The sequence below is a fragment of the Thalassophryne amazonica genome, chromosome 8 (genome assembly GCF_902500255.1).
Source record: "Thalassophryne amazonica chromosome 8, fThaAma1.1, whole genome shotgun sequence".
Lineage (NCBI taxonomy): Eukaryota > Metazoa > Chordata > Actinopteri > Batrachoidiformes > Batrachoididae > Thalassophryne > Thalassophryne amazonica.
Genome location: NC_047110.1, coordinates 111,031,725 through 111,055,458, shown reverse-complemented (window position 1 = coordinate 111,055,458; position 23,734 = coordinate 111,031,725). Strand labels below are relative to the sequence as shown.

Sequence of the window (23,734 nt, the reverse complement as noted above, 5' to 3'; positions counted from 1 at the left end):
CCCGGCCACACACACACACACACACACACACACACACACACACACACACACACACACACACACACACACACACACACTCAGACAGTGCACAGCTACATCTCAAACCACCAGGCAGATTTGTGTAGTCTTGATTTTGGTGTGAAATTACTCCAATATACTAAATACTTTCTTTTTTGAAACATATTCAACTGCGATTATTTCTATTCTGTTAAGTATATCTGTTGAGCTGGCCTCCCGTTGCAGATTCCTGGCCCCGATTGACATCCACATTCCAAACGTGAGGAAATCTGGCACCATTGTCTACAACAGTAATCCAAATTTGTGTCATACTATTATACATGATTATACACCCGGATAATGCTGATTACAAACGACATTGAACACACCCCCATGACACAAGAGCTGCTGGGCCTGCTCACAACAGCACTGTGTGCAGTGTCTGCACTAATGTCTGTGCTTATAGCAGCACAATCCTAAAAAAGCTAACAAATGTATCTGTTAACATTGGAAAACTGTCTTCTGCTGAAGAGGACAGCATCTCTTTCATGGGATTATAGATATATACAGTATTATATTTCCAGAGGAGATTCCAAGAAGTCAGCAAACAGTGAGTGTTCCAGTCAGGGAGGTCGTTCTGCTCCAAAACAGAAAACAATCTGCATTGTATTTTAATTCTCAGCCCTTAATTGTAGACTGGCATTAAAAAAACTGAGCAGTCAAATTCACATTCAAGTAGAAATAATTTCTGATTCGTATTTCAAAATGCATTAATGAAATATAAACCAAAGCTATCTATACAATTTAAGTAAATCAGTCATGTTACTCTCTTTATCTGCATGGATTTTATCCGATTTCACTGTTGTGGATCATGATGTATGAAAACATCACAATTTTTTTTTAACATGTTCAAAATTTTGCCGATTGGTCCCTACACTCTACAGCTAATTACACACATTTTCATGGCCTAATTGTTTATCTCATTGTTTTTGTTTGTTTGTTTGATGGCTTTTCCCCAGAATTATACATAATCGGGTATTGGAAAGTTGCATCAAAGAGAAACTTGGGGTCCCTGCAAAAATTTAATACCAACATCTATTCTCTGGCCTCAGAATTTGAGTCATGGGTTTGTTAATTTTATTGATGCTTCAGTTTCTGACAAATTTTCCAGTGAAATCATAGAAAGTTCTACAAATTTGCATATTCCAAATGAGTTGAGAGTAAAATTAAAACACTGCCACCTGGCGATGGCAAAACATCCACCGAAACACGGTTGGCCCTTGAATAGCTTCTTTACTGGGTCAGACCCAACAGTTTCAGCCACTTTCGTGGTCACTGACTGTGTGTGTGTGTGTGTGTGTGTATGTGTGTGTGTGTGTGTGTGTGTGTGTGTTGTGCACTGCTGCTAACAAAGCTACACACAGACTCAGGTGGAAATCCGACCTCGTTAATTGAGCTGATGATGACTTTGTGTCTCCTGCAGATGATGGAAAGCTTTCTCTGGATGAGTTCCAGGCTTTCTTCTCAGATGGCACGCTCAACGAGGAAGAGCTGGAAAAGCTGTTTCACACCATCGACTCCGACAACACCAGGTGAGCACTGCACGTGTGTGTGTGTGTGTGTGTGGCATTGAACGGGGCTACAGTGTTAGGTGGGATGAATATGCTGATCTGCACGCATGTGTGTTTAATGTGCTGTGACGTCTGTTTGTGATCTTGTATTCACTTATGTGGAAGCAGAGACGTGCACACAGCTGCACGAGGGTTATGTTTGCGTGCATGCGCATGCACGTGCATGTGTGCACTGTCAAAAAAAAAACCATGACTTTTAAGAAATGACTTGTTTCTGTACCTGGTGTGAGAAAAGCTGCTGCTCACCACACCACCTCTACATCTGAAATGAGGTTAGATTAAAGGAAGTGACTCGATACCCGTTAAACCATAATAACAATTATATCGACAACCCCACTTCCAATGAAGTTGGGACGTTGTGTAAAATGTAAATAAAAACAGAATACAATGATTTGCAAATCCTCTTCAACCTATATTTAATTGAATACACCACAAAGACAAGATATTTCATGTTCAAACTGATAAACGTTTGTGCAAATATTTGCTCATTTTGAAATGGATGCCTGCAACATGTTTCTAAAAAGCTGGGACAGTGGTATGTTTACCACTGTGTTACATCACCTTTCCTTCTAACAACACTCAATAAGTGTTTGGGAACTGAGGACACTAATTGTTGAAGCTTTGTAGGTGGAATTATTTCCCATTCTTGCTTGATGTACGACTTCAGTTGTTCAACAGTCCGGGGTCTCCATTGTCGTATTTTGCGCTTCATAATGCGCCACACATTTTCAATGGGCCACAGGTCTGGACTGCAGGCAGGCCAGTCTAGTACCTGCACTCTTTTACTACGAAGCCATGCTCTTGTAACACGTGCAGAATGTGGCTTGGCATTGTCTTGCATTGTCTTCCATCACAGATGTGTAAGTTGCCCATGCCATGGGCTCTAACGCACCCCCATACCTTCACAGATGCTGGCTTTTGAACTTTGCACTGGTAACAATCTGTATGGTCTTTTTCCTCTTTTGTCCAGAGGACACGACGTCCATGATTTCCAAAACAATTTGAAATGTGGACTCATCAGACCACAGCACACTTTTCCACTTTGCGTCTGTCCATTTCAAATGAGCTCGGGTCCAGAGAAGGCGGCGGTGTTTCTGGATGTTGTTGATATATGGCTTTCGCTTTGCATGGTAGAGTTTTAACTTGCACTTGTAGATGTAGCGACGAACTGTGTTAACTGACAATGGTTTTCTGAAGTGTTCCTGAGCCCACGCGGTAAGATCCTTTACACAATGATGTTGGTTTTTAATGCAGTGCCGCCTGAGGGATCGAAGGTCACGGGCATTCAATGTTGGTTTTTGGCCTGCCGCTTACGTGTAGAAAGTTCTCCAGATTCTCTGAATTTTCTGATTATATTATGGACTGTAGATGATGGAATCCCTAAATTCCTTGCAATTGAATGTTGAAAAACATTGTTCTTAAATTGTCGGACTATTTTTTCATGCAGTTGTTCACAAAGTGGTGATCCTCACCCCATCTTTGTTTGTGAATGGCTGAGCCTTTTGGGGATGCTCCTTTTATACCCAATCATGAAACTCACATGTTTCCAATTAGGTGTTCTTTGAGCATTCATCAACTTTGCCAGTCTTTTGTTGCCCCGTCCCAACTTTTTTGAAACGTGTTGCAGGCATCCATTTCAAAATGAGCAAATATTTGCAGAAAAACAACAAGGTTTATCAGTTTGAACATTAAATATCTTGCCTTTGTGGTGTATTCAATTGAATATAGGTTGAAGAGGATTTGAAAATCATTGTATTCTGTTTTATTTACATTTTACACAACGTTCCAACTTCATTGGAATTGGGGTTCTATCTATCTATCTATCTATCTATCTATCTATCTATCTATCTATCTATCTATCTATCTATCTATCTATCTATCTATCTATCTATCTATCTATGTTGTGTGTGGGCCGCCAGAAGAGGAGGTACTGCTGGCCCACCACCAGTGGGCGCTCTGCCTGAAGTGCGGGCTTCAGGCACGAGAGGGCGCTGCCGCCATGGACACAGCCGGGGGTGACAGCTGTCGCTCATTACCTCTTGACAGCTGTCACCCATCTACTCAACATCATCTCACTCCATAAAGACCAGACGTCATCCCCACCTCGTTGCCGAGATATCATACTTCATTGGAGGTAATATCCTCAGCCTTTTGTAAATCTGTTTATTGTGAGTGTTTGCAGGAGAACCGGTCGTTTTTGAGGAGGCTGTGCAAGACGGCGCTCCTTTTCAGCTGAGACCGCTGCAACGCGCTGAGTGTGAGGTGGAGGTGGCATTCCCACCGTTATTGTTACTGGGTGTACACACACCCACACTTGACTGTCTTTGTTCTTCGCCAGCAGTACCAGATCCAACAGTCGGGGACGGTGATCACCTGGGAATTCGGGACTTGGCGGCTCCAGTATTCACCAGGTTCTGGGGTGGCGGAAATCGTGTGATTCCGGCTCTCCTCAGGACAGACGTCTTCTATCCTCGAGCCTGCCCACACGTCACCTTTGTGTATTGACTGTTATGATATTCTGAGATTGTCTGTATGTTCGTTGTGCACATTCACAACATTAAATTGTTATTTTGGCTCATCTATTGACCATTCATTTGCGCCCCCTGTTGTGGGTCCGTGTCACTACACTTTCCCAACAATCTATCTATCTAGCTATCTATCTATCTAGCTATCTAGCTATCTATCTATCATAATGTAATATACATCTTGCATTGAAAGCCACCTCTCTGAGATCTCACAAGATTTTGTAGGATTTGAAACCTCAATAGGATGAATTCACTGCCAGGGTTTTTTGTTTGTTTGTTTGTTTTTTGAGGTTTTTACAAGTATTCACACCCTTTGCTCAATACTTTGATGCACCTTTGACAGCAATTACAGCCTCAAGTCTTCTTGAATATGATGCTACAAGCTTGGTGCACCTATCTTTGGGCAGTTTGGTCTATTCCTCTTTGCAGCACCTCTCAAGCTCCATCAGGTTGGATGGGGAGTGTCGGTGCACAGACATTTTCAGATCTCTCCAGAGATGTTCAGTCAGATTCAGGTCTGGGCTCTGGCCGGACCACTCAAGGACATTCACAGAGTTGTCCTGAAGCCACTCCTTTGATATCTTGGCTGTGTGTTTAGGGTCATTGTCCTGCTGAAACATGAACTGTCGCCCCAGTCTGAGGTTAAGAGCGCTCTGGAGCAGGTTTTCATCCAGGATGTCTCTGTACATTGCTGCATTCATCTTTCCCTCAGTCCTGACTAGTCTCCCAGTTCCTGCTGCTGAAAAACATCCCCACAGCATGATGCTGCCACCATCATGCTGTGACTGCCCCTCCCTGAGCCTGGTTCTGCTGGAGGTTTCTTCCTGTTAAAAGGGAGTTTTTCCTTCCCACTGTAGCCAAGTGCTTGCTCACAGGGGGTCGTTTTGACCGTTGGGGTTTTACATAATTATTGTATGGCCTTGCCTTACAATATAAAGCGCCTTGGGGCAACTGTTTGTTGTGATTTGGCGCTATATAAAAAAAATTGATTGATTGATTGATCATGCTTCACTGTAGGGATGGTGCCTGGTTTCCTCCAAATATGATGCCAAAGAGTTCAATCTTTGTATCATCAGAGCAGAGAATTTTGTTTCTCCTGGTCTGAGAGTCCTTCAGGTGCTTTTTGTCAAACTCCGGGTGGGCTGCCATGTGCCTTTTACTAAGGAGTGGCTTCTGTCTGTCCACTCCACCATACAGGCCTGATTGGTGGCTTGCTGCAGAGATGGTTGTCCTTCTGGAAGGTTCTCCTCTCTTCACAGAGGAATGCTGGAGCTCTGACAGAGTGACCATCAGGTTCTTGGTCACCATCCTGACTAAGGTCCTTCTCCCCTGATCACTCAGTTTAGATGTGCGGCCAGCTCTAGGAAGAGTCCTGGTGGATCTGAACTTCTTCCATTTACAGATGATGGAGGCCACTGTGTTCATCGGGACCTTCAAAGCAGCAGAAAGTTTTCTGTCCCCTTCCCCAGATTTGTGCCTCCAGACAATCCTGTCTCGGAGGTCTACAGACAATTCCTTTGACTTCATGCTTGGTTTGTGCTCTGACTGTCAACTGTGGGACCTTATATGTAGACGTGTGTGTCTTTCCAAATCATGTCCAATCAACTGAATTTACTCTAGGTGGACTCCAGTTAAGCTGTAGAAACATCTCAAGGATGATCAGTGGAAACAGGGGACACCTGAGCTCAATTTTGAGCTTCATAACAAAGGCTGTGAATACTTATGTACATGTGATTTCTTTTTATTTTTAATAAATTTGCAAAAATTGAACCCTCCCTTTTTTCACATTGTCATTGTGGGGTGTTGTGTGTCTTATTTTGAGGGGGAAAATGAATTTCATCCATTTTGGAATAAGGCAGTAACATAAAAAAGTGTGGAAAAGTGCAGTGCTGTGAGAACTTTCTAGATGCTCTGTACAATCTGGATTCCAGACACATTTTAATGTTGGGTATAAACGGGGTCATTAAGACAAAATGAGAGAAGAAGAGCAGCATTGTCTTTGTCAGGAGTTTAGTTTTTGGTTTTGGTTGTCTGTTTTATTTTTACAGACTGCAGACTGCAGGCTTACTTGTAGTTCCTAGGGTTTGTAAGAGTAGAATGGGAGGCAGAGCCTTCAGCTTTCAGGCTCCTCTCCTGTGGAACCAGCTCCCAATTCAGATCAGGGAGACAGATACCCTCTCTACTTTTAAGATTAGGCTTAAAACTTTCCTTTTTGCTAAAGCTTATAGTTAGGGCTGGATCAGGTGACCCTGAACCATCCCTTAGTTTTGCTGCTATAGATTTAGACTGCTGGGGGGTTCCCATGATGCACTGAGTGTTTCTTTCTCTTTTTGCTCTGTATGCACCACTCTGCATTTAATCATTAGTGATTGATCTCTGCTCCCCTCCACAGCATGTCTTTTTCCTGGTTCTCTCCCTCAGCCCCAACCAGTCCCAGCAGAAGACTGCCCCTCCCTGAGCCTGGTTCTGCTGGAGGTTTCTTCCTGTTAAAAGGGAGTTTTTCCTTCCCACTGTAGCCAAGTGCTTGCTCACAGGGGGTCGTTTTGACCGTTGGGGTTTTACATAATTATTGTATGGCCTTGCCTTACAATATAAAGCGCCTTGGGGCAACTGTTTGTTGTGATTTGGCGCTATATAAAAAAATTGATTGATTGATTGATTGATTGATTTTGTTCTGTCATTTTTGTGTATTTCATTGGTTCTGGTTTGTTTATGCTCTTGCTGGGTTTTTCTGCTTGAGTTTGTCTGTCTCTGTTACTCTTCTCTCTCTCTCTTCTGGTACTTTCCATGCACACCTGTTTCTGATTTGCTGATTGCCACCTGTGGTTATATAAGGTCACTGAGTGTGTTTTGTTGTGCCTTGTGCCTTCATTCCAGCTCTGTATCTGTGTTCTATAGTCCTGCCTGCCTCCTTGTGTGTACCTGACCTCCAGCCTGTTGCTTTGACCACACCTGTTTGCCTGATGATTTTTGTACTGTTGCTTTTTCTGGACTGTTTACTCATGTACCGACTTCCGCTAACCACAATCATAAAGTCTTCTGAAAACCAGAGCTGTCTGTTTGAGCCGTGCATTTGTGTCCTGCCATTCCTGACCATCCAGCCTGATAGTCTACTTTCTCTCTCTCTCTCTCTCTCTCTCTCTCTCTCTCTCTCTCTCTCTCTCTCTCCCCTTCTTTGCTTCCTCACCTTATTTTAGTTAAATCAACCTGACGCTTCAGGATATTAGCCTCAATAATACGACTGCTTCCTTGAACACTGATTGGCTCTCATTAAATCAATTTATTGATGCTGTGTAAGCGGCCAGTGGGCTCGTCCAGCCTGTAATCGGGATAAGTGTGCTGACACACTGCGATCTGACTCTTATTTTATGCAGCCCAACGATCCTGCAGCACCTTGAATAAAACCAAATGGAGCAGAACAAAAGCTGACCTTTTAGGTTTGATGTAAATTGAATTAGGTTCAATATATAAATCCTTGAGCAGCCCGGCCATTAGTTGAGAAATCCGCCCCCCCCAACCCCAATTGTAAGTCCATATCTGGACTGTCCAGCTCCAAACTCTGTTATTCACCACAGTCAGACAGTCAGAAAGCTTCTTACTGAGCAGAATCTGAACCTGTTTGCCAGACTTCAGGCTCATCATGTGACTTTATGTAAGATGATTGATTGGTCAGAATAAAGCCGGCGTGACGGCACATTTGTCCTCCCGCAGCAGGGAGCTGATGGATGTTGAGGAGGTATAGAACAGGCAGAGACGGAGCACCGTCCTGCTTCCTTTCCTCTGCCTGTCACTCCTTCACGCTGTCGCATTGTTTTTAGCATTCTATCTCGGTCGTGCTCAGCTGTTCTCATTTTCATCCACTGTATTCTTCTGCGCCGCTCCCACATCTCTCATCTGTCACTCATTCCTGTGTGAAGCGCCTCTCTGATGTTTGCCTGCTTCATTAAACTTGAAACCAAGAGTGATACATTAAGCTGAAAGCAGCTTTTACATTCTCACAACAGCGGGACTTTGTTGGCGTCTGCCTACGTACGCCACCGCTGTGCCTAGTGTGTTAAAAGTACATCCACCAGAGGGCAGATTAGACCTGAATATTCCCTGTTCAGCACCATATTATCATGTTTGTCTTGTTGGTTGCACCACCTTTTTTAAGGCCATGCCTTCCCAGGGCGCAGTCGCCTTGGTTCAATGGTTACTTGCGTGACCTTAGGCAGAGGGCTCAAGGTTTGGAACGGAAATGGCGTAGTTCTAAATAAGAGGTGTTCCACCTTGCATGGTGTGATGCTGTCTTAGATTATAAGCAAGCACTACTGGCTACAAAGCGTGCCTATTATTCTGATTTGATCAGTAAAAACAAGCATAACTCAAAGTTTTTGTTTGAAACTGTAGCATTTCTTATTCATGGACAGCCACCTGTTATTCACTCTCCCTTTTCAGCACAGGACTTCTTGGACTATTTCGAGAAGAAAATTGAGGATATTAGGTTGAGCATATCTCAGCAGGCTTTAGTCCAGCCACCGCATACTGCTATGGAGGTGGATGCGCCCACTGAGGTGTTACCCAGACTTACAGATTTTGATGGTATCTCGCTAGGCGCGCTGACGAAGCTCATGACGTCTACTAAAAGCACAACCTGTTTATTTGATCCTATACCAACAGAACTGTTTGAGGACCTGTGGCCCACTCTTGGACCGACTGTGCTGGAAATGATAAATCTCTCATTAACTTCTGGATCTGTTCCTAAATGTTTCAACTCTGCAGTGATTAAACCATTACCTAAGAAATCCAATCTCGACCCTAGTGTATTGAAAAATAACACTATGTAACACAATTTTTGTTCCTGGCTTCTAAGTGTTATATTTCAACTGCTTATGTCTAAAGTCTATGGAAAAATGACTACATTCAGCACAAACTTTGATTTTATTTTTTTTAACGTTCTAGAAAGTTCTAAAAGTTTCTTGAAATTTCTAGATAATTCTGGAAACTTCTACAAAATTCTGGACAGTTCTAGCAGTTAAAGAATATTCTAGAAGACTACTCAGTAGTAGTGAAGGCGAATCGAGAATATTCTTGAAAACAGACAAATTTCAAAATATCATTGTCCTGATCACAGAAGCAAAGTTTCTGTGGAATAACAGCTATTTTCTATTTATTTAAGGCACAGGTTAGGAAAACACACTGTGTACCCAGGAACACAACAAAAATAAAAATTTGTTACATAGTGTTATAGACCGATATCAAATCTATCATTTTATTCTAAAATCCGTGAAAAAGTGGTTTCACGACAGCTCGTGGACTACCTCACTGAGAATAATATTTTTGAGCCACTGCAGTCTGCTTTTAGAAAATATCACTCCACAGAGACAGCACTTACTAAAGTAGTGAATGACCTTTTGCGAGCAATGGACTCAGATACCACTACAGTCTTGGTGCTGCTGGATCTTAGTGCTGCGTTTGATACTGTGGATCATCATATTTTACTCAGTAGGCTGGAGAATCACTTTGGGATTACTGGAACTGCTCTTGCATGGTTGACATCATACCTGTTCAGTCGTTCTTACTGTGTATTGTGTAATGGCACCTCCTCTGATCGTAGGGACATGAAGTTTGGGGTTCCGCAGAGATCCGTTTTAGGCCCCCTACTTTTTTTCCCTTTATGTAGCACCCCTTGGGAATATACTGTGGCGCTTTGGGATTTCCTTTCATTGCTATGCTGATGACACTCAAATCAAATCAATTTTATTTATATAGCGCCAAATCACAACAAACAGTTGCCCCAAGGCACTTTATATTGTAAGGCAAAAGCCATACAATAATTACAGAAAAACCCCAAGGGTCAAAACGACCCCCTCAACGACTCAATTGTACATGCCAATAACTGCTGGTGATCTCATTTACATAAAATCTTTGGAAGATTGCCTTGCATCAGTAAGACATTGGATGTCTAGTAACTTCCTACTTTTAAATTCTGATAAGACTGAAGTTATGGTTCTTGGTCCAGCGAGGTATCAGCATCAATTTGATCAGCTAGCGCTTAGCTTAGGTTCATGTGTTATACATCATATGGATAAAGTGAGGAACCTTGGAGTAATTTTTGATCCTTCGTTGTCCTTTGATCTCCACATTAGAGACATTACGAGGACTGCTTTCTTCCATTTGCGAAATATAGCGAAGATTTGTCCCATCCTGTCTATGGCTGATGCTGAGACTTTGATTCATGCATTTGTCTCTTCTAGATTGGACTACTGTAATGCTGTATTTTCTGGCTTACTGCAGTCCAGGATTAGGGATCTTCAACTGGTTCAAAATGCTGCTGCCAGACTTTTGACACAAAGCAGAAAGTTGGACCACATTACGCCTGTTTTGGCGTCCCTGCACTGGCTTCCAGTTGCTGCAAGATCGGATTTCAAAGTACTGTTATTAGTTTATAAAATTGTTCATGGACTTGCACCTCCCTATCTGGCTGACCTGGTAAAGCCCTATGTACCAGCTCGGGCCCTGCGTTCTCAGGGTGCAGGACTTCTGTGTGTTCCCAGGGTGAATAAAAAGTCTGCGGGTCACAGAGCTTTCTCTTATTGTGCCCCTGTTTTGTGGAATGATCTCCCTGCGTTAATAAAACAGTCAGATTCTGTGGAGACTTTCAAGTCCAGACTTAAGACGCACTTATTTTCCCTTTCATATGGCTAGCATACTGGTACAGTTTTGTTTTGCGCTTTTTACTCTTTTAATTCCTTTATTAGTAATTGGAGTGGGCTGCGGCCTCAACTTTACCTAAATTCTGCATCTTTTAGTGAAGTTTAGGGCTAGTGGCCGGCGATCATCTTAGTATTTCCTCTGTTTTTCTTGTTGTTTAATGCTGGCAAATTATACAGTATTTTTTGTCTTTCTGATGCCTGATTCTGTTTTTTCTCTTTGTTTAAGGTGCAGCTCCATCCAGAGATGGGAGTTGTATTTGTGTTGGCGATCCTACTGTCCTGTGCACCAACAGCAATTCTTGCATATTCGTCTGTGAATTGTTCTGTGAATTGTTCTGTAATTTATGTTTGTATCATGGCCCAAGCAGAGGGTCACCCCTATGAGTCTGGTCTGCTTGAGGTTTCTTCCTCAGAGGGAGTTTTTCCTTACCACTGCTGCTCTGGTGGTTAGTAAGGTTAGACCTTACCTGTATGAAGCGCTTTGAGGCAACTCTGTTGTGATTTGGCGCTATATAAATGAAAATAAATTGAAATTGAAAAATTGAAATTTTTAACCTCATATAGCGGTGGTTTGAGTGACTTGAAAATAATAATAATAAACCTAACAAAGAAGCTCATTTCAAGCTACATCTAATTTAACACAACAACAAAAACCAAACCGATGTAGAGAGAGGGGGGGGGTGGGGGCGTTTTATTCATTTGGGAGACCCAACAACTTTTTTTCCAACTCTGTTGTATGTTTCTTGCTGTGTTTGCTAGGTGGGTGGAGTGCCCAGATAGCACATGACGTGCACACGACGGTGTTCAGCTTTGATGGATTATTTTGTCTGGTTTGTTGTGTGGAAAAAATTTTGCACGCTGTAACGCAATAACGTCTTGCTGACGTTCTTAATACGCTTCGAGTAGACTGTCGGACCTCTCGGATCTCTCAGACCGCTTGGACCGCTCAGAGCGCTTGGACCGCTCAGACTAGAGTGCCTTAATTGAGAGAGTAGCAACATGACAAGTCAGAAAAAAAATCGATCAAGTGACTCCTGGTGCCATCTTGGGTTCAAAATTGCGTTCACTGTTAATCTGTCTGCATGGAAATCCAGCTATTTTATTTATTTATTTATTTGCTGAAAATGCCGGGTTGTTGTGCATTTGGAGGCACAAATAGACACAACAAGGGCTTGAAGATGTACAGATTCCCTTCAGATCCGAACAGAAGAAAAATTTGGGAAAATGAAGTCAGCTGTGTGGGATGGAAGTGACGTAATCGTCAAAGCTTTGAGAGGTAAATTTATTGTTCAGTCCCATAAACAGTAAAACAGTCATCGTATAAAAAAGAAAGTCGCAGTCACTGGACAAAAAAGTCCCAAAGTTTTTGTATTGTTTGCCATGTAGTAAACAGCGTATACAATGGATTTTATATGGGACCGGAGTCATTACTGTGACTAAAAGCCTGACCGTTTATATTTTTTCTACACAGTGCTCAGACTCGGAGCTGTAAGGTGCACCTGTTAAATCAGACCTAAATTTTCTGCTTTCAATCCTTCGTCTGCCATCATATTATAATATTGTATAGTGTAGTATAGTCAAGGTTGGTTAGGATTACCTATGGCATGGAACTGGTGCGGACCAGGGGAATCCGACTGTTTAATTAAAACAAAGCATCCCAGTTCCATGCCATAGGTATTAAAGTCACTGCGCTGCGGTGGTTTGAATCATATTTATCTAATAGATTACAATTTGTTCATGTAAATGGGGAATCTTCTTCACAGACTAAAGTTAATTATGGAGTTCCACAAGGTTCTGTGCTAGGACCAATTTTATTCACTTTATACATGCTTCCCTTAGGCAGTATTATTAGACAGCATTGCTTAAATTTTCATTGTTACGCAGATGATAACCAGCTTTATCTATCCATGAAGCCAGAGGACACACACCAATTAGCTAAACTGCAGGATTGTCTTACAGACATAAAGACATGGATGACCTCTAATTTCCTGCTTTTAAACTCAGATAAAACTGAAGTTATTGTACTTGGCCCCACAAATCTTCGAAACATGGTGTCTAACCAGATCCTTACTCTGGATGGCATTACCCTGACCTCTAGTAATACTGTGAGAAATCTTGGAGTCATTTTTGATCAGGATATGTCATTCAGAGCGCATATTAAACAAATATGTAGGACTGCTTTTTTGCATTTACACAATATCTCTAAAATTAGAAAGGTCTTGTCTCAGAGTGATGCTGAAAAACTAATTCATGCATTTATTTCCTCTAGGCTGGACTATTGTAATTCATTATTATCAGGTTGTCCTAAAAGTTCCCTGAAAAGCCTTCAGTTAATTCAAAATGCTGCAGCTAGAGTACTGACGGGGACTAGAAGGAGAGAGCATATCTCACCCATATTGGCCTCTCTTCATTGGCTTCCTGTTAATTCTAGAATAGAATTTAAAATTCTTCTTCTTACTTATAAGGTTTTGAATAATCAGGTCCCATCTTATCTTAGGGACCTCATAGTACCATATCACCCCAATAGAGCGCTTCGCTCTCAGACTGCAGGCTTACTTGTAGTTCCTAGGGTTTGTAAGAGTAGAATGGGAGGCAGAGCCTTCAGCTTTCAGGCTCCTCTCCTGTGGAACCAGCTCCCAATTCAGATCAGGGAGACAGACACCTTCTCTACTTTTAAGATTAGGCTTAAAACTTTCCTTTTTGCTAAAGCTTATAGTTAGGGCTGGATCAGGTGACCCTGAACCATCCCTTAGTTATGCTGCTATAGACTTAGACTGCTGGGGGGTTCCCATGATGCACTGAGTGTTTCTTTCTCTTTTTGCTCTGTATGCACCACTCTGCATTTAATCATTAGTGATTGATCTCTGCTCCCCTCCACAGCATGTCTTTTTCCTGATTCTCTCCCTCAGCCCCAACCAGCAGAATTTAAATTCTTCCTCCCCATATTTAGGAGGATCTAACCTCAAGGAATTAAAGCTTTTGGCTTTGCAAGTCCACCTCGCTGTGATATATTTTGCCAAATATAATCACTATTCCTTTCCACCGTACGTATTTTACCTTTCACTTTTTCACTATTCACTTTACTTTTCGCTATTCACTATTTCTTCCTTTTTACCTTTTAACCATTACACGTTTTTCCAAAAGATCTGAACTATCACACTCACTCTATTGATGGCAAGATATTTGCCTCACTTTCAGACATAATTTTTTTTCGAATGTCCAATATGCACAATTTTATTAAAAAGATTTGTGCCTGTCTTTTACAGATAGGGCCTTTTGATGTCTGGAAGGATTCAATGTCTTTCCTCACGGCTCAGTAGCCTTCGGTGCAGTCTGTTGCCAATTCGCAGAGGTCTCCTCGGTCTGCTTGAAAAAAAAATCTGGAAACGTAAATTGTATCTTCCTTTTCACATCATGTTGGGGTCCCATTTGCTGAAGTGTGGAACCTAATACCTTGTGGAGTTTTCACCTTTTCACATGTTGGAGTGGACCTTTTACCCCAGTATTTAACTGAAAACCCAAGACACCAACCTCCTGGTTGGAGCGGAATTATTTACTTCTGTTAAATATCTGTGAACTCAAACATCAACATGTGCACAGCAAAACTATTTACCTTAGGTCACACACCCCGTGTGTCCGTTGATGCGAAATAAGGTCGTCAGTCTCAATTTATAATGTACATTGTCCTGGAAGACAGACCTCTTACGCAGTAATGTATTAACAGATTATTATTCAAACAGAGTGAGTAAAGATAAGTTTACCAGACACAGAATTCTGTGGATCCATTCGGCTGGCTCCTCCTAATGTAATTCTTAGCAAATCACCAGCAGGGGAGAGAGCAGAAAAGACTGAAGACTCTCTGACTATACTATATTTTTCTACTTAGAATCTGCTCTCTGTTTATTGGTCAGAGTCCCATCCATCTTCACGGTCCAGCAGTGGTCTTCTCCCATGGTCCACCCACTGCACTGTCCTCTCACCTTTGTTCTCCTTTGATAGGCAAAATCTTCTTCACATCCTTATCAGCTTGCTTTGGGCCTCCTCAGCATGGTTTCCAATTCAAATCAACTTGACATCATTGATAAAGAAGTGCTCCTCCCATGTGTGTACATACGTGATCAAAAAATGCCATGTCATGTTTAGGCCATGTGGCTAACTAAGTCAAACTTTAAAGACATGAAAAGCAGGATCTTCTGTTAGTGGAACTGCTGCCTGCTGTTTACATCTTTTCATATGATAACAAGATCATGAAAGGCGTTTAGCTTTTACAAGATGGACTTTTGGGGCAGACAAAAGTACAGAGGTTTACTGTGCAGATATCAAGAACATATTGACCCAGTGCAAACTTGCTGACAGTCATCGCTCTTAACCTCACATAACCCCAGCAGGAATGCAACAGTGTATTAACATGGGTTTTAGAGAGTCTGAAGTCAATAATATTATATGACATATGTATTTCTAAGTAATTTATTAACAATTTACAGTGTGGACTGATTACAAATGGATCAGAAAAGTCAGAAAATTTACAGCTCAAAGTTGATAAAAGAGGAAAATGTTCAGTTTACCTTTGATTTGGAGGTGATGATTGTAGAAAGAAAAGCTTGTTGAGGGTCAAATTAGTCCAGAATAAAGCAAAATCCAGAGATGGAGAACTTTAAAACTGTCACACACGTCACTGCATGAAACGGAGTTACAGAGCTGCAGCTGCATAAATCAGGCTTTAAATTAATTAAATAAATCATCATAAATTGTAAATTTATGTAAATTTGATAGCTTAACTAGTTTTATATTTATTTTGGTAGTACTTGTACCTGGATGTGTTTCTGTATGTGGTTAAATTATTTTAAAAAAATGTTGAAAACATTAAAGGTTCATTCAGTAGTTCAGCGCAGTTGGAACCAAAATGGTGCCGTGTTCTGTGTTGACGCCACTCTCTCTAATTAAGGCACACTAGCTTGGACCACTCAGACTGTTTGGACCTCATACAGTTAATGGACCAAAATGCTGAAAAACAGTAATGAGACAGTGCATGAGACGAATGTTGTTTCGGTCGCGTTTATTTGTCTGTTTGTCAGCAGGATAACTCAAAAGGTTTTAAATGGATTTTGATTAAATTTTGTGGAGTGGTTGGAAATGACAAGAGGAACAAGTGATTAAATTTTAGTGGTGATCTGGATCCCAATGCTAACGCGTTAGCATGTCTATGGCATTTTCAATGTTAAAAGTTAGCATTAAGCAGTTGCAGCTGTCATCACTTTGAGGTGCATTTGTTTTCAAATTGTAATATTTCTTAAATTTATTTTTGTTTATATATTAATAATCTAATGATTATTATATACAATTTTAGAGAAAGAGACAAAAAGAAACAGATCACTGTGCCAAAGAGGGAATCTCTTTAGGGTCAGTGACCCTATGGCCTTGTTTAGAGAAGTGTTTCATAAATGTTAAAAAATTAATATATTTGCAGTTTAGTTGAATAATAATTGAATTTTGTCTCATTTGTTTTTGTCTATAAGCACATGCAATATCAATATCAGTGCTCAGATGACAGTAGCTTCTGGGAAAGGTGCAAGTTGCAATAAACTGTGATGCCAAGCACTAAGGATACATGCTATCCAGTCACAGCAGATGAAACTTTTTTTACTACTGAGCAAACATCATTGTTAGAATTTTTTAGGTTCAATGATTCCACGGCGCGTAGATGTTATGGCGTCAGTGACCCCATGCCTTGGCGGAGGTTTGCACTCTCTGAGTGCTTCTAGTTTCAGAATTAAATTAGTGGAGAAAAATTCCCTTGATGTAATTGAAAGTTTATTTATTTATTTATTTATTTGTTTGTTAACTGTTCATTTGGAAAATGGCATCGCAGCCTAATGGGTGTGACGGCTTGTTTTCGAAAGAATATGATTAATTTATTCTGGTCTGACAAGTCCTGTTTGGACCAAAGAACTGCTGATCTCAGTCGCTTTCTCAGTGCTGACGCGGAGTTTAAGCAGCACATTGAGAAGCCTTCTTATTGAGCCAATCAGATGGAGAGCGCGGGTGTTTAATTCATTATTTACTCTTTTTTTTTAAAAAAAAAGGACAGTCGGGTCTGATTCAGATCCTCCACTGAGCATTTTATAAAACCAGAATGTGCTGGTACAGTAACTGTTTCATCGTACCACACCGTTGTTAAAGATAAAGATAAACTTTACTGATCTCACAGAGGAGAAATTTACATTACGTCAGCTCTTAAAAAACAGGTGGGTGCAAGTAGAGGAAAATGTTCATCAAACAGCGTGTGCAAGGATAAGCAATAATAATAATACTTGTAACAGTACAAAGACATAAGAAATGAGGTAGAAATAGAATATGTATGTATACGAGGTCTGTTAGAAAAGTATCCGACCTTTTTATTTTTTTCAAAAATCATATGGATTTGAATCACGTGTGTTTGCATCAGACAAGCTTGAACCTTCGTGCACATGCGTGAGTTTTTTCATGCCTGTCAGTTGCGTCATTCGCCTGTGAGCAGGCTTTGTGTGAGCACTGGTCCACCCCTCTCGTCGGATTTTTATTGTGAATAAATGTCTGAACGATTTGGAGCTTTGCTGCATCAATTTTTTTCCAGAAACTGTGAGAGACCTCCAGGTGGACACCGTTCGAAAAATTAATATGGCTTTCAGGGACGATTTTATGGGGATTATACAGATTAAGGAGTATTACTGCCGCTTTAAGGACGGCCCACAACTCTTGAGAGCGCGGTGCACTCCCAGCACCGATCGACAGGCTGACACCCCGCTGAAACAACCAGATCATTTCCAACGTGAAGGCTTTGTTGATCCGGGACCTCATCTGACTTTCACAAAAAGGCAGAAGTCGTGGACATCAGCACTTTTTCGGCACATTCCACTGTTACAGGAGTTTTTTTCATGGAAAGAAAAGCAGAGGGATGCGCCATGGAGCCGTTCATTACGCGGCACAAAACCACCTCCGTGTTGGTCTCACAGGACGGCTTTCAGGTGTATTTCAGATGGATTCCGGTTGCTTTTTAGTCGTGTGATTATCCGATTGTGATTGTGCATGAGCTGGACATGCCCCAACATGTCCCAGAAGGCTTCATCACGGCGTTGCTTTGCGCCATGTGGCTCCACCGCGACGCGCGGAATTCCGCTCCTCTTTCCATGACAAAAACTCCTGTAACAGTGGAATGTGCCATTCATTTCTAAACTGGACGCTGTCTTGATCCGGTATGTCGTCTGACTAGCACAGGAATTGTGAAAAGACATGGACATCAGCATTTTTACAGCACATTAAGACAGACATGCAGAGGAGTTCTGCGCGTCGCGGTGGAGCCGCAAGGCGCAAAGCAACGCCGTGATGGGGCATGTCCAGCTCGGCGCTGGGAGCGTGCCACGCTCTCAGCAGTTGTGGGCTGTCCTTAAAGCAGCAGTAACACTCCTTAATCTGTATAATCCCCATAAAATCGTCCGAAATCGACAGGCTTGAAAAAACTCACGCATGCGCACGATGGTTCAAGCTCAGAGCTGGAAAGGACAGAGCTGACAGAGCTGGAAAGGATGTGCAGCAGGTTAGTGTGGTAAAAGATGCACATGGTAATGTGCTGAAAAGTGAGGAGTGTGTGCTGAGAAGGTGGAGGGAATATTTTGAGGAGCTGATGAATAAAGAAAATGAGAGAGAGAAAAGGTTGGATGATTTGGTGACAGTAAATCAGGAAGTACAAGAGATTAGTGTGCCTTGATAGTGGTGACATGATGAGTTGAAAAAGGGTAACATATAAGAGTGGAGGAAGGTGCACACAGGTGGACTACATTCTTTATAGGAGATGCAAGCTAAAAGAAATCAGAGACGTAAGGTGGTGGCAGGATGAGAGTGTCGTTAGACAGCATAGGATTGTTGTAGGATGACTTTAGAGGTAAAGAAGAAGAAGAAGAGAGTGAGCGCTCAACAAAGGATCAGATGGTGGAAGCTGAAGGAGGAAGACTGTTGTATGAAATTTAGCGAGCAGGTGAGGGAAGCACTGGTTGGAGGGAAAGCAATTTTGTACAACTGGAAAAGTACTGCAGATGTGGTGAGGGAGACAGCTAGGACAGTACTGGGTTATGACATCTGGACAGTGGAAGGAACCACAAGGAGACCTGGTGGTGGAATGAAGAGGTCCAGGAAAGCATAAGGAGAAAGAGGTTGGCAAAACGTTTTTTGGATAGTCGGAGAGATGAAGAAAGTAGACAGGAGTACAAGGAGATGCAGCATAAGGCGAAAAAGAGAAGTATGAGAAGTTGAATAATAAGGAAGGAGAAAAGGACTTGTACCGATTGGCAGTGCAGCAGGTTAGGGTGGTAAAAGATGCACATGGTAATGTGCTGACAAGTGAGGAGAGTGTGCTGAGAAGGTGGAGGGAATATTTTGAAGAGCTGATGAATAAAGAAAATGAGCGAGAGAAAAGGCTGGATGATGTGGTGAGAGTAAATCAGGATGTACAAGAGATTAGTAAGGAAGAAGTGAGGGCTGCTATGAAGAGGATGAAGAGTGGAAGGCAGTGGTCCAGATGACATTCCAGTGGAGGCATGGAAATGTCTCGGAGAGATGGCAGTAGAGGTTCTAACCAGACTGTTTAATAAAATCTTAGAAAGTGAGAGGATGCCTGAGGAGGGAGACGAAGTGTCTGGGTTCCTATTTTCAAGAACAAAGGTGATGTGCAGAGCTGCAGTAACTACAGAGGCATAAAGCTGATCAGCCACAGCATGAAGTTATGGGAAAGAGTAGTAGAAGCTAGGCTTAGAAAATAGGTGAAGATCTGTGAGCAGCAATATGGTTTCATGCCAAGAAAGAGCACTACAGGTGCAATGTTTGCTCTGAGAATACTGTTGGAGAAGTACAGAGAATGCCAGAAAGAGTTACATTGTCTGTTTGTGGACTTAGAAAAGCTTATGATAGGGGTGCCGAGAGAGGAGTTGTGGTATTGTATGAGGAAGTCTGGAGTGGCAGAGAAGTATGTTAGGGTAGTGTAGGACATGTACAAGAATAGTGTGACAGCGGTGAGATGCGCAGTCGGAATGACAGACCCATTCAAGGTGGAGGTGGGATTACACCAAGGATCAGCTCTGAGTCCTTTCTTGTTTGCAGTGGTGATGGACAGGTTGACAGATGAGATCAGACAGGAGTCCCCATGGACTATGATGTTTGCAGATGACATTGTGATCTGTAGTGAGAATAGAGAGCAAGTTGAGTCTATTCTAGAGAGGTGGAGATATGCTTTGGAGGAAAAGTTGAATGAAAGTCAGTAGAAGCAAGACTGAGTACATGTGTGTGAATGGGAGGGAGCCCAGTGGAATAGTGCAGTTACAAGGAGTAGAAGTGGTGAAAGTCGATGAGTTTAAATATTTGGGGTCAACTGTTCAAAGTAATGGATAGTGTGGGTAGAGCGGTGTGAAGACGAGAGTGCAGGCCAGGGTGGAGTGGGTGGAGAAAGGTGGCAGGAGTGATTTGTGACAGGAAGAATATCAGCAAGAGTGAAGGAGAAAGTTTACAAGACAGTTTATGTGTAGGCTCTCAGTTGTCCAGGTGTTTTCCATAGTAGAGAAGCTTGAATCTTTTGACTGTACTGGGTTGCTTGACGCGAGGACATTTCGCTTTCAAATCACAGAAGCTTCTCAGCTAAAATTCTTGCTCTGCAAGTCTGACTTCTGTCTGACTTTATAGAGACGAATAAACCAGAAGCCAACAAAAGCTGACATTTTAAACCTAACCAGACCCCTCCTACTGAGAGGCAGACTGCTATAGGCTAGTGACTAAACAATAGCTCTAATTAGCAACTATTGTGCTGTAGTTAGCGCTCTCCTAATGACAGGGCAGCTGTCCCTCCTAATGATGGGATAGATGCCTTTCCTGATTGCTCCCTTGATGACTCTCCTGATGATGTGAATGACCCATTACCATGAACAAAAGACTGAAACTCCTTTGACCTGAGTACCCCATTGTAAACAGGGGATAAAGCGTGTCCTCTGACCCCCTCCCCAGTTAAGGCGGGTTTCAAATGTTTCACAAGAATGCCTCTTGACCCCCTCTCTCAAACCATTTCTTCTCTCTGGCTAATATTTTAACTTCCTTGTCCTCAAACGTGTGGTTAGTGTCTTTAAGGTGGAGATGAACTGCAGGACCTGAGGTCCACTGGCGCCCGCTCTGCGGTGCTGGTATAGCCTTTTGTGTAGGTTGCTTAGTCTCACCTATGTAGTGTTCGTTAGTTTTCCTGACATCTGATAGAATACACTACATTGCTCTGTTTGTAACTAGGGATCATGTCCTAATTTCTGTCTCAAGGTGTTAACCGGTTTAAAGTAAACTGGGATTTTGTGCTGTCTGAAGATCCTCTGTAGTTTTTCCCCTACTCCTGCTAAATAAGGGAGAGACACTCTTCTTCTTGTCTCCGTCTCCTGTCTATCTGGTCTCTTTGTTCTCTGGGACTTCTGCACTTTGTCCAGGGACCATCGTGGGTACTCACATACTGTGAGGGCTTTCCGGACACGGTTGTTTTTTTAGCCCTTCCCTCTGCAGTTGTGGGCACCTGTAGGGCTCTGTGTTGAAGCGTCCTGATCACCCCCAGCTGTGTTCCAAGGAGGGGTTTGAGCCAAAGAGCAGATATTGGTCAGTGTGAGTTGGTTTTCTGTAAACCCCTGTCTGGAGCTGCCTGTTCTCTCCAATCATAACATCACAGTCCAAGAAGGCTAAATGGGTTTCTGGCATCCTCACGTGTGAACTTGATATTGGCGTCCACCGAGTTGATGTGTTCTGTAAAGTCCTCAACTTCCTGTTGCTTGATTTTAACCCATGTGTCATCAACATATCTGAACCAGTGACTGGGAGAGATGCCCGTGAAAGAGGCTGTCTTCTCCACTCACTCCATGTACAGATTGGCCACAATGGGGGATACCGGAGACCCCATCGCACAACCATGAATCTCCCTGTAGTAATTCCCCTAAACAGGAAATACATGGTGTTGAGACAGATCTCCAAGAGTTGGCAGATGTGGTCTGGTGTGAGTTTGGTCCTTTCAAGTAGAGACACATCCTCCAGCAGTCTCTGCCTCACAGCTGAGACGGCCTCAGCGGTGGGGATGCAGGTGAACAACGAAGTCACATCAAATGACACGATTGTTTCATCTGCCTCCAGCTGCAGGTCCTTGATCTTGTTCACAAAATCTTGTGTGTTCTCCACATGGTGGTCTGAGTTACCCACTAGAGGAGTCAAAATCCACTTGAGGTGCTTGGCCAAATTGTACGTGATGGAATCTGTGCTACATACAACAGGCCTGAGTGGCACATCCTGTTTGTGGATTTAGGGCAGTCCATAGATGCAAGGAGTGGCATCCCCAGGGTACAGTCTGTAGTATGTCTGCCTGTTGATGAGTCCCTCTTTCTCCAGGTTTTGGAGGTAGCTAATGATTTTCTTCTTATAGCCGCTCATGGGGTCTCTCTTCAGACGTTCGTATGTATTGGAGTCACTGAGCAAGTTGTTGATCTTGGCCTTGTAGTCCGATGTGTTCAGGATCACGGTGCATCTGCCTTTATCCGCTGGCAGGATAAGGATGCTTTGGTCCTTTTGCAGTGCTGACAAAGTGGGAGTATTTTTAAAGATACACCCAGACAAATTAGTGACAACAGGGAAAATTGGGTAAAGAATCTCTCCAACAGGGTTCTTTCACAGACAGAAAAGGATGTGCTCGCTAAAAGACTAAATTTCTCAGTGACCCCTAAACATATACCGACAGTAGATTACATCACTGCAGTAGAGTCAGCCATTAAACATAACAGTTTGTCAGAGTCAGAAGCTGGGGACCTCCGACTAAGAGTCACAGCAGTGCTGAACAGTGCTAAGCCTCCTCCGTCCAACATCACAGGAGAAGAACGGAAAGCTTTGTCAGCACTGCAAAAGGACCAAAGCATCCTTATCCTGCCAGTGGATAAAGGCAGATGCACGGTGGTCCTGAACACATCGGACTACGTGGCCAACATCAACACTACATAGGTGAGACTAAGCAACCTTTACACAAAAGGCTATACCAGCACCGCAGAGAGGGCACCAGTGGACCTTAAAATATTAGCCAGAGAGAAGAAATGATTTGAGAGAGGGGTCAAGGAGGCATTCTATGTGAAACGTTTGAAACCCAGTCTTAACCTGGGAGGGGGTCTGAGACACGCCTTATCCCCTGTTTACAATGGGGTACTCAGGTCAAAGGAGTTTCAGTCTTTTGTGCATGGTAATGGGTCATTCACATCATCAGGAGAGTCATCAAGGGAGCAATCAGGAAAGGCATCTATCCCATCATTAGGAGGGACAGCTGCCCTGTCATTAGGAGAGTGCTAACTAGAGCACAATAGTTGCTAATTAAAGCTATTGTTTAGTCACTAGCCTATAGCAGTCTGCCTCTCAGTAGGAGGGGTCTGGTTAGGTTTAAAATGCCAGCTTTTGTTGGCTTCTGTTTATTCATCTCTACAAGAGTCAGACAGAAGTCAGACTTGCAGAGCAAGAATTTTAGCTGAGGAAGCTTCTGCGATTTGAAGCGAAACGTCCTCGCGTCAAGCAACCCAGTCCAGTCGAAGATTCAAGCTTCTCTACTATTTACAAGACAGTAGTGAGACCAGCTATGTTGTACGGCTTAGAGACGGTGGCACTAACAAAAAGACAGGAGGCAGAGCTGGAGGTGGCAGAGCTGAAGATGTTGAGATTCTCTTTGGGAGTGACAAGAATGGACAAGATTAGGAAGGAACATATCAGAGGGACAGCTTAGGTGGGACGGTTTGGAGACAAAGTCAGAGAGGCGAGATTGAGATGGTTTGGACATGTGCAGAGGAGGGACCCAGGGTATATAAGGAGAAGGATGCTG

The 23,734-nt window shown here is 42.7% G+C and overlaps 1 protein-coding gene across 1 annotated transcript in view; it reads left to right on the top strand.

Moving 5' to 3' along the window:
- Positions 1-23,734, top strand: part of necab2 (N-terminal EF-hand calcium binding protein 2) — a 253,736-nt gene that overhangs the window by 72,817 nt on the left and 157,185 nt on the right. The window contains 1 exon segment of the mRNA XM_034177269.1: positions 1,481-1,589. Within this exon segment, the coding sequence (XP_034033160.1) occupies positions 1,481-1,589 (109 nt within the window).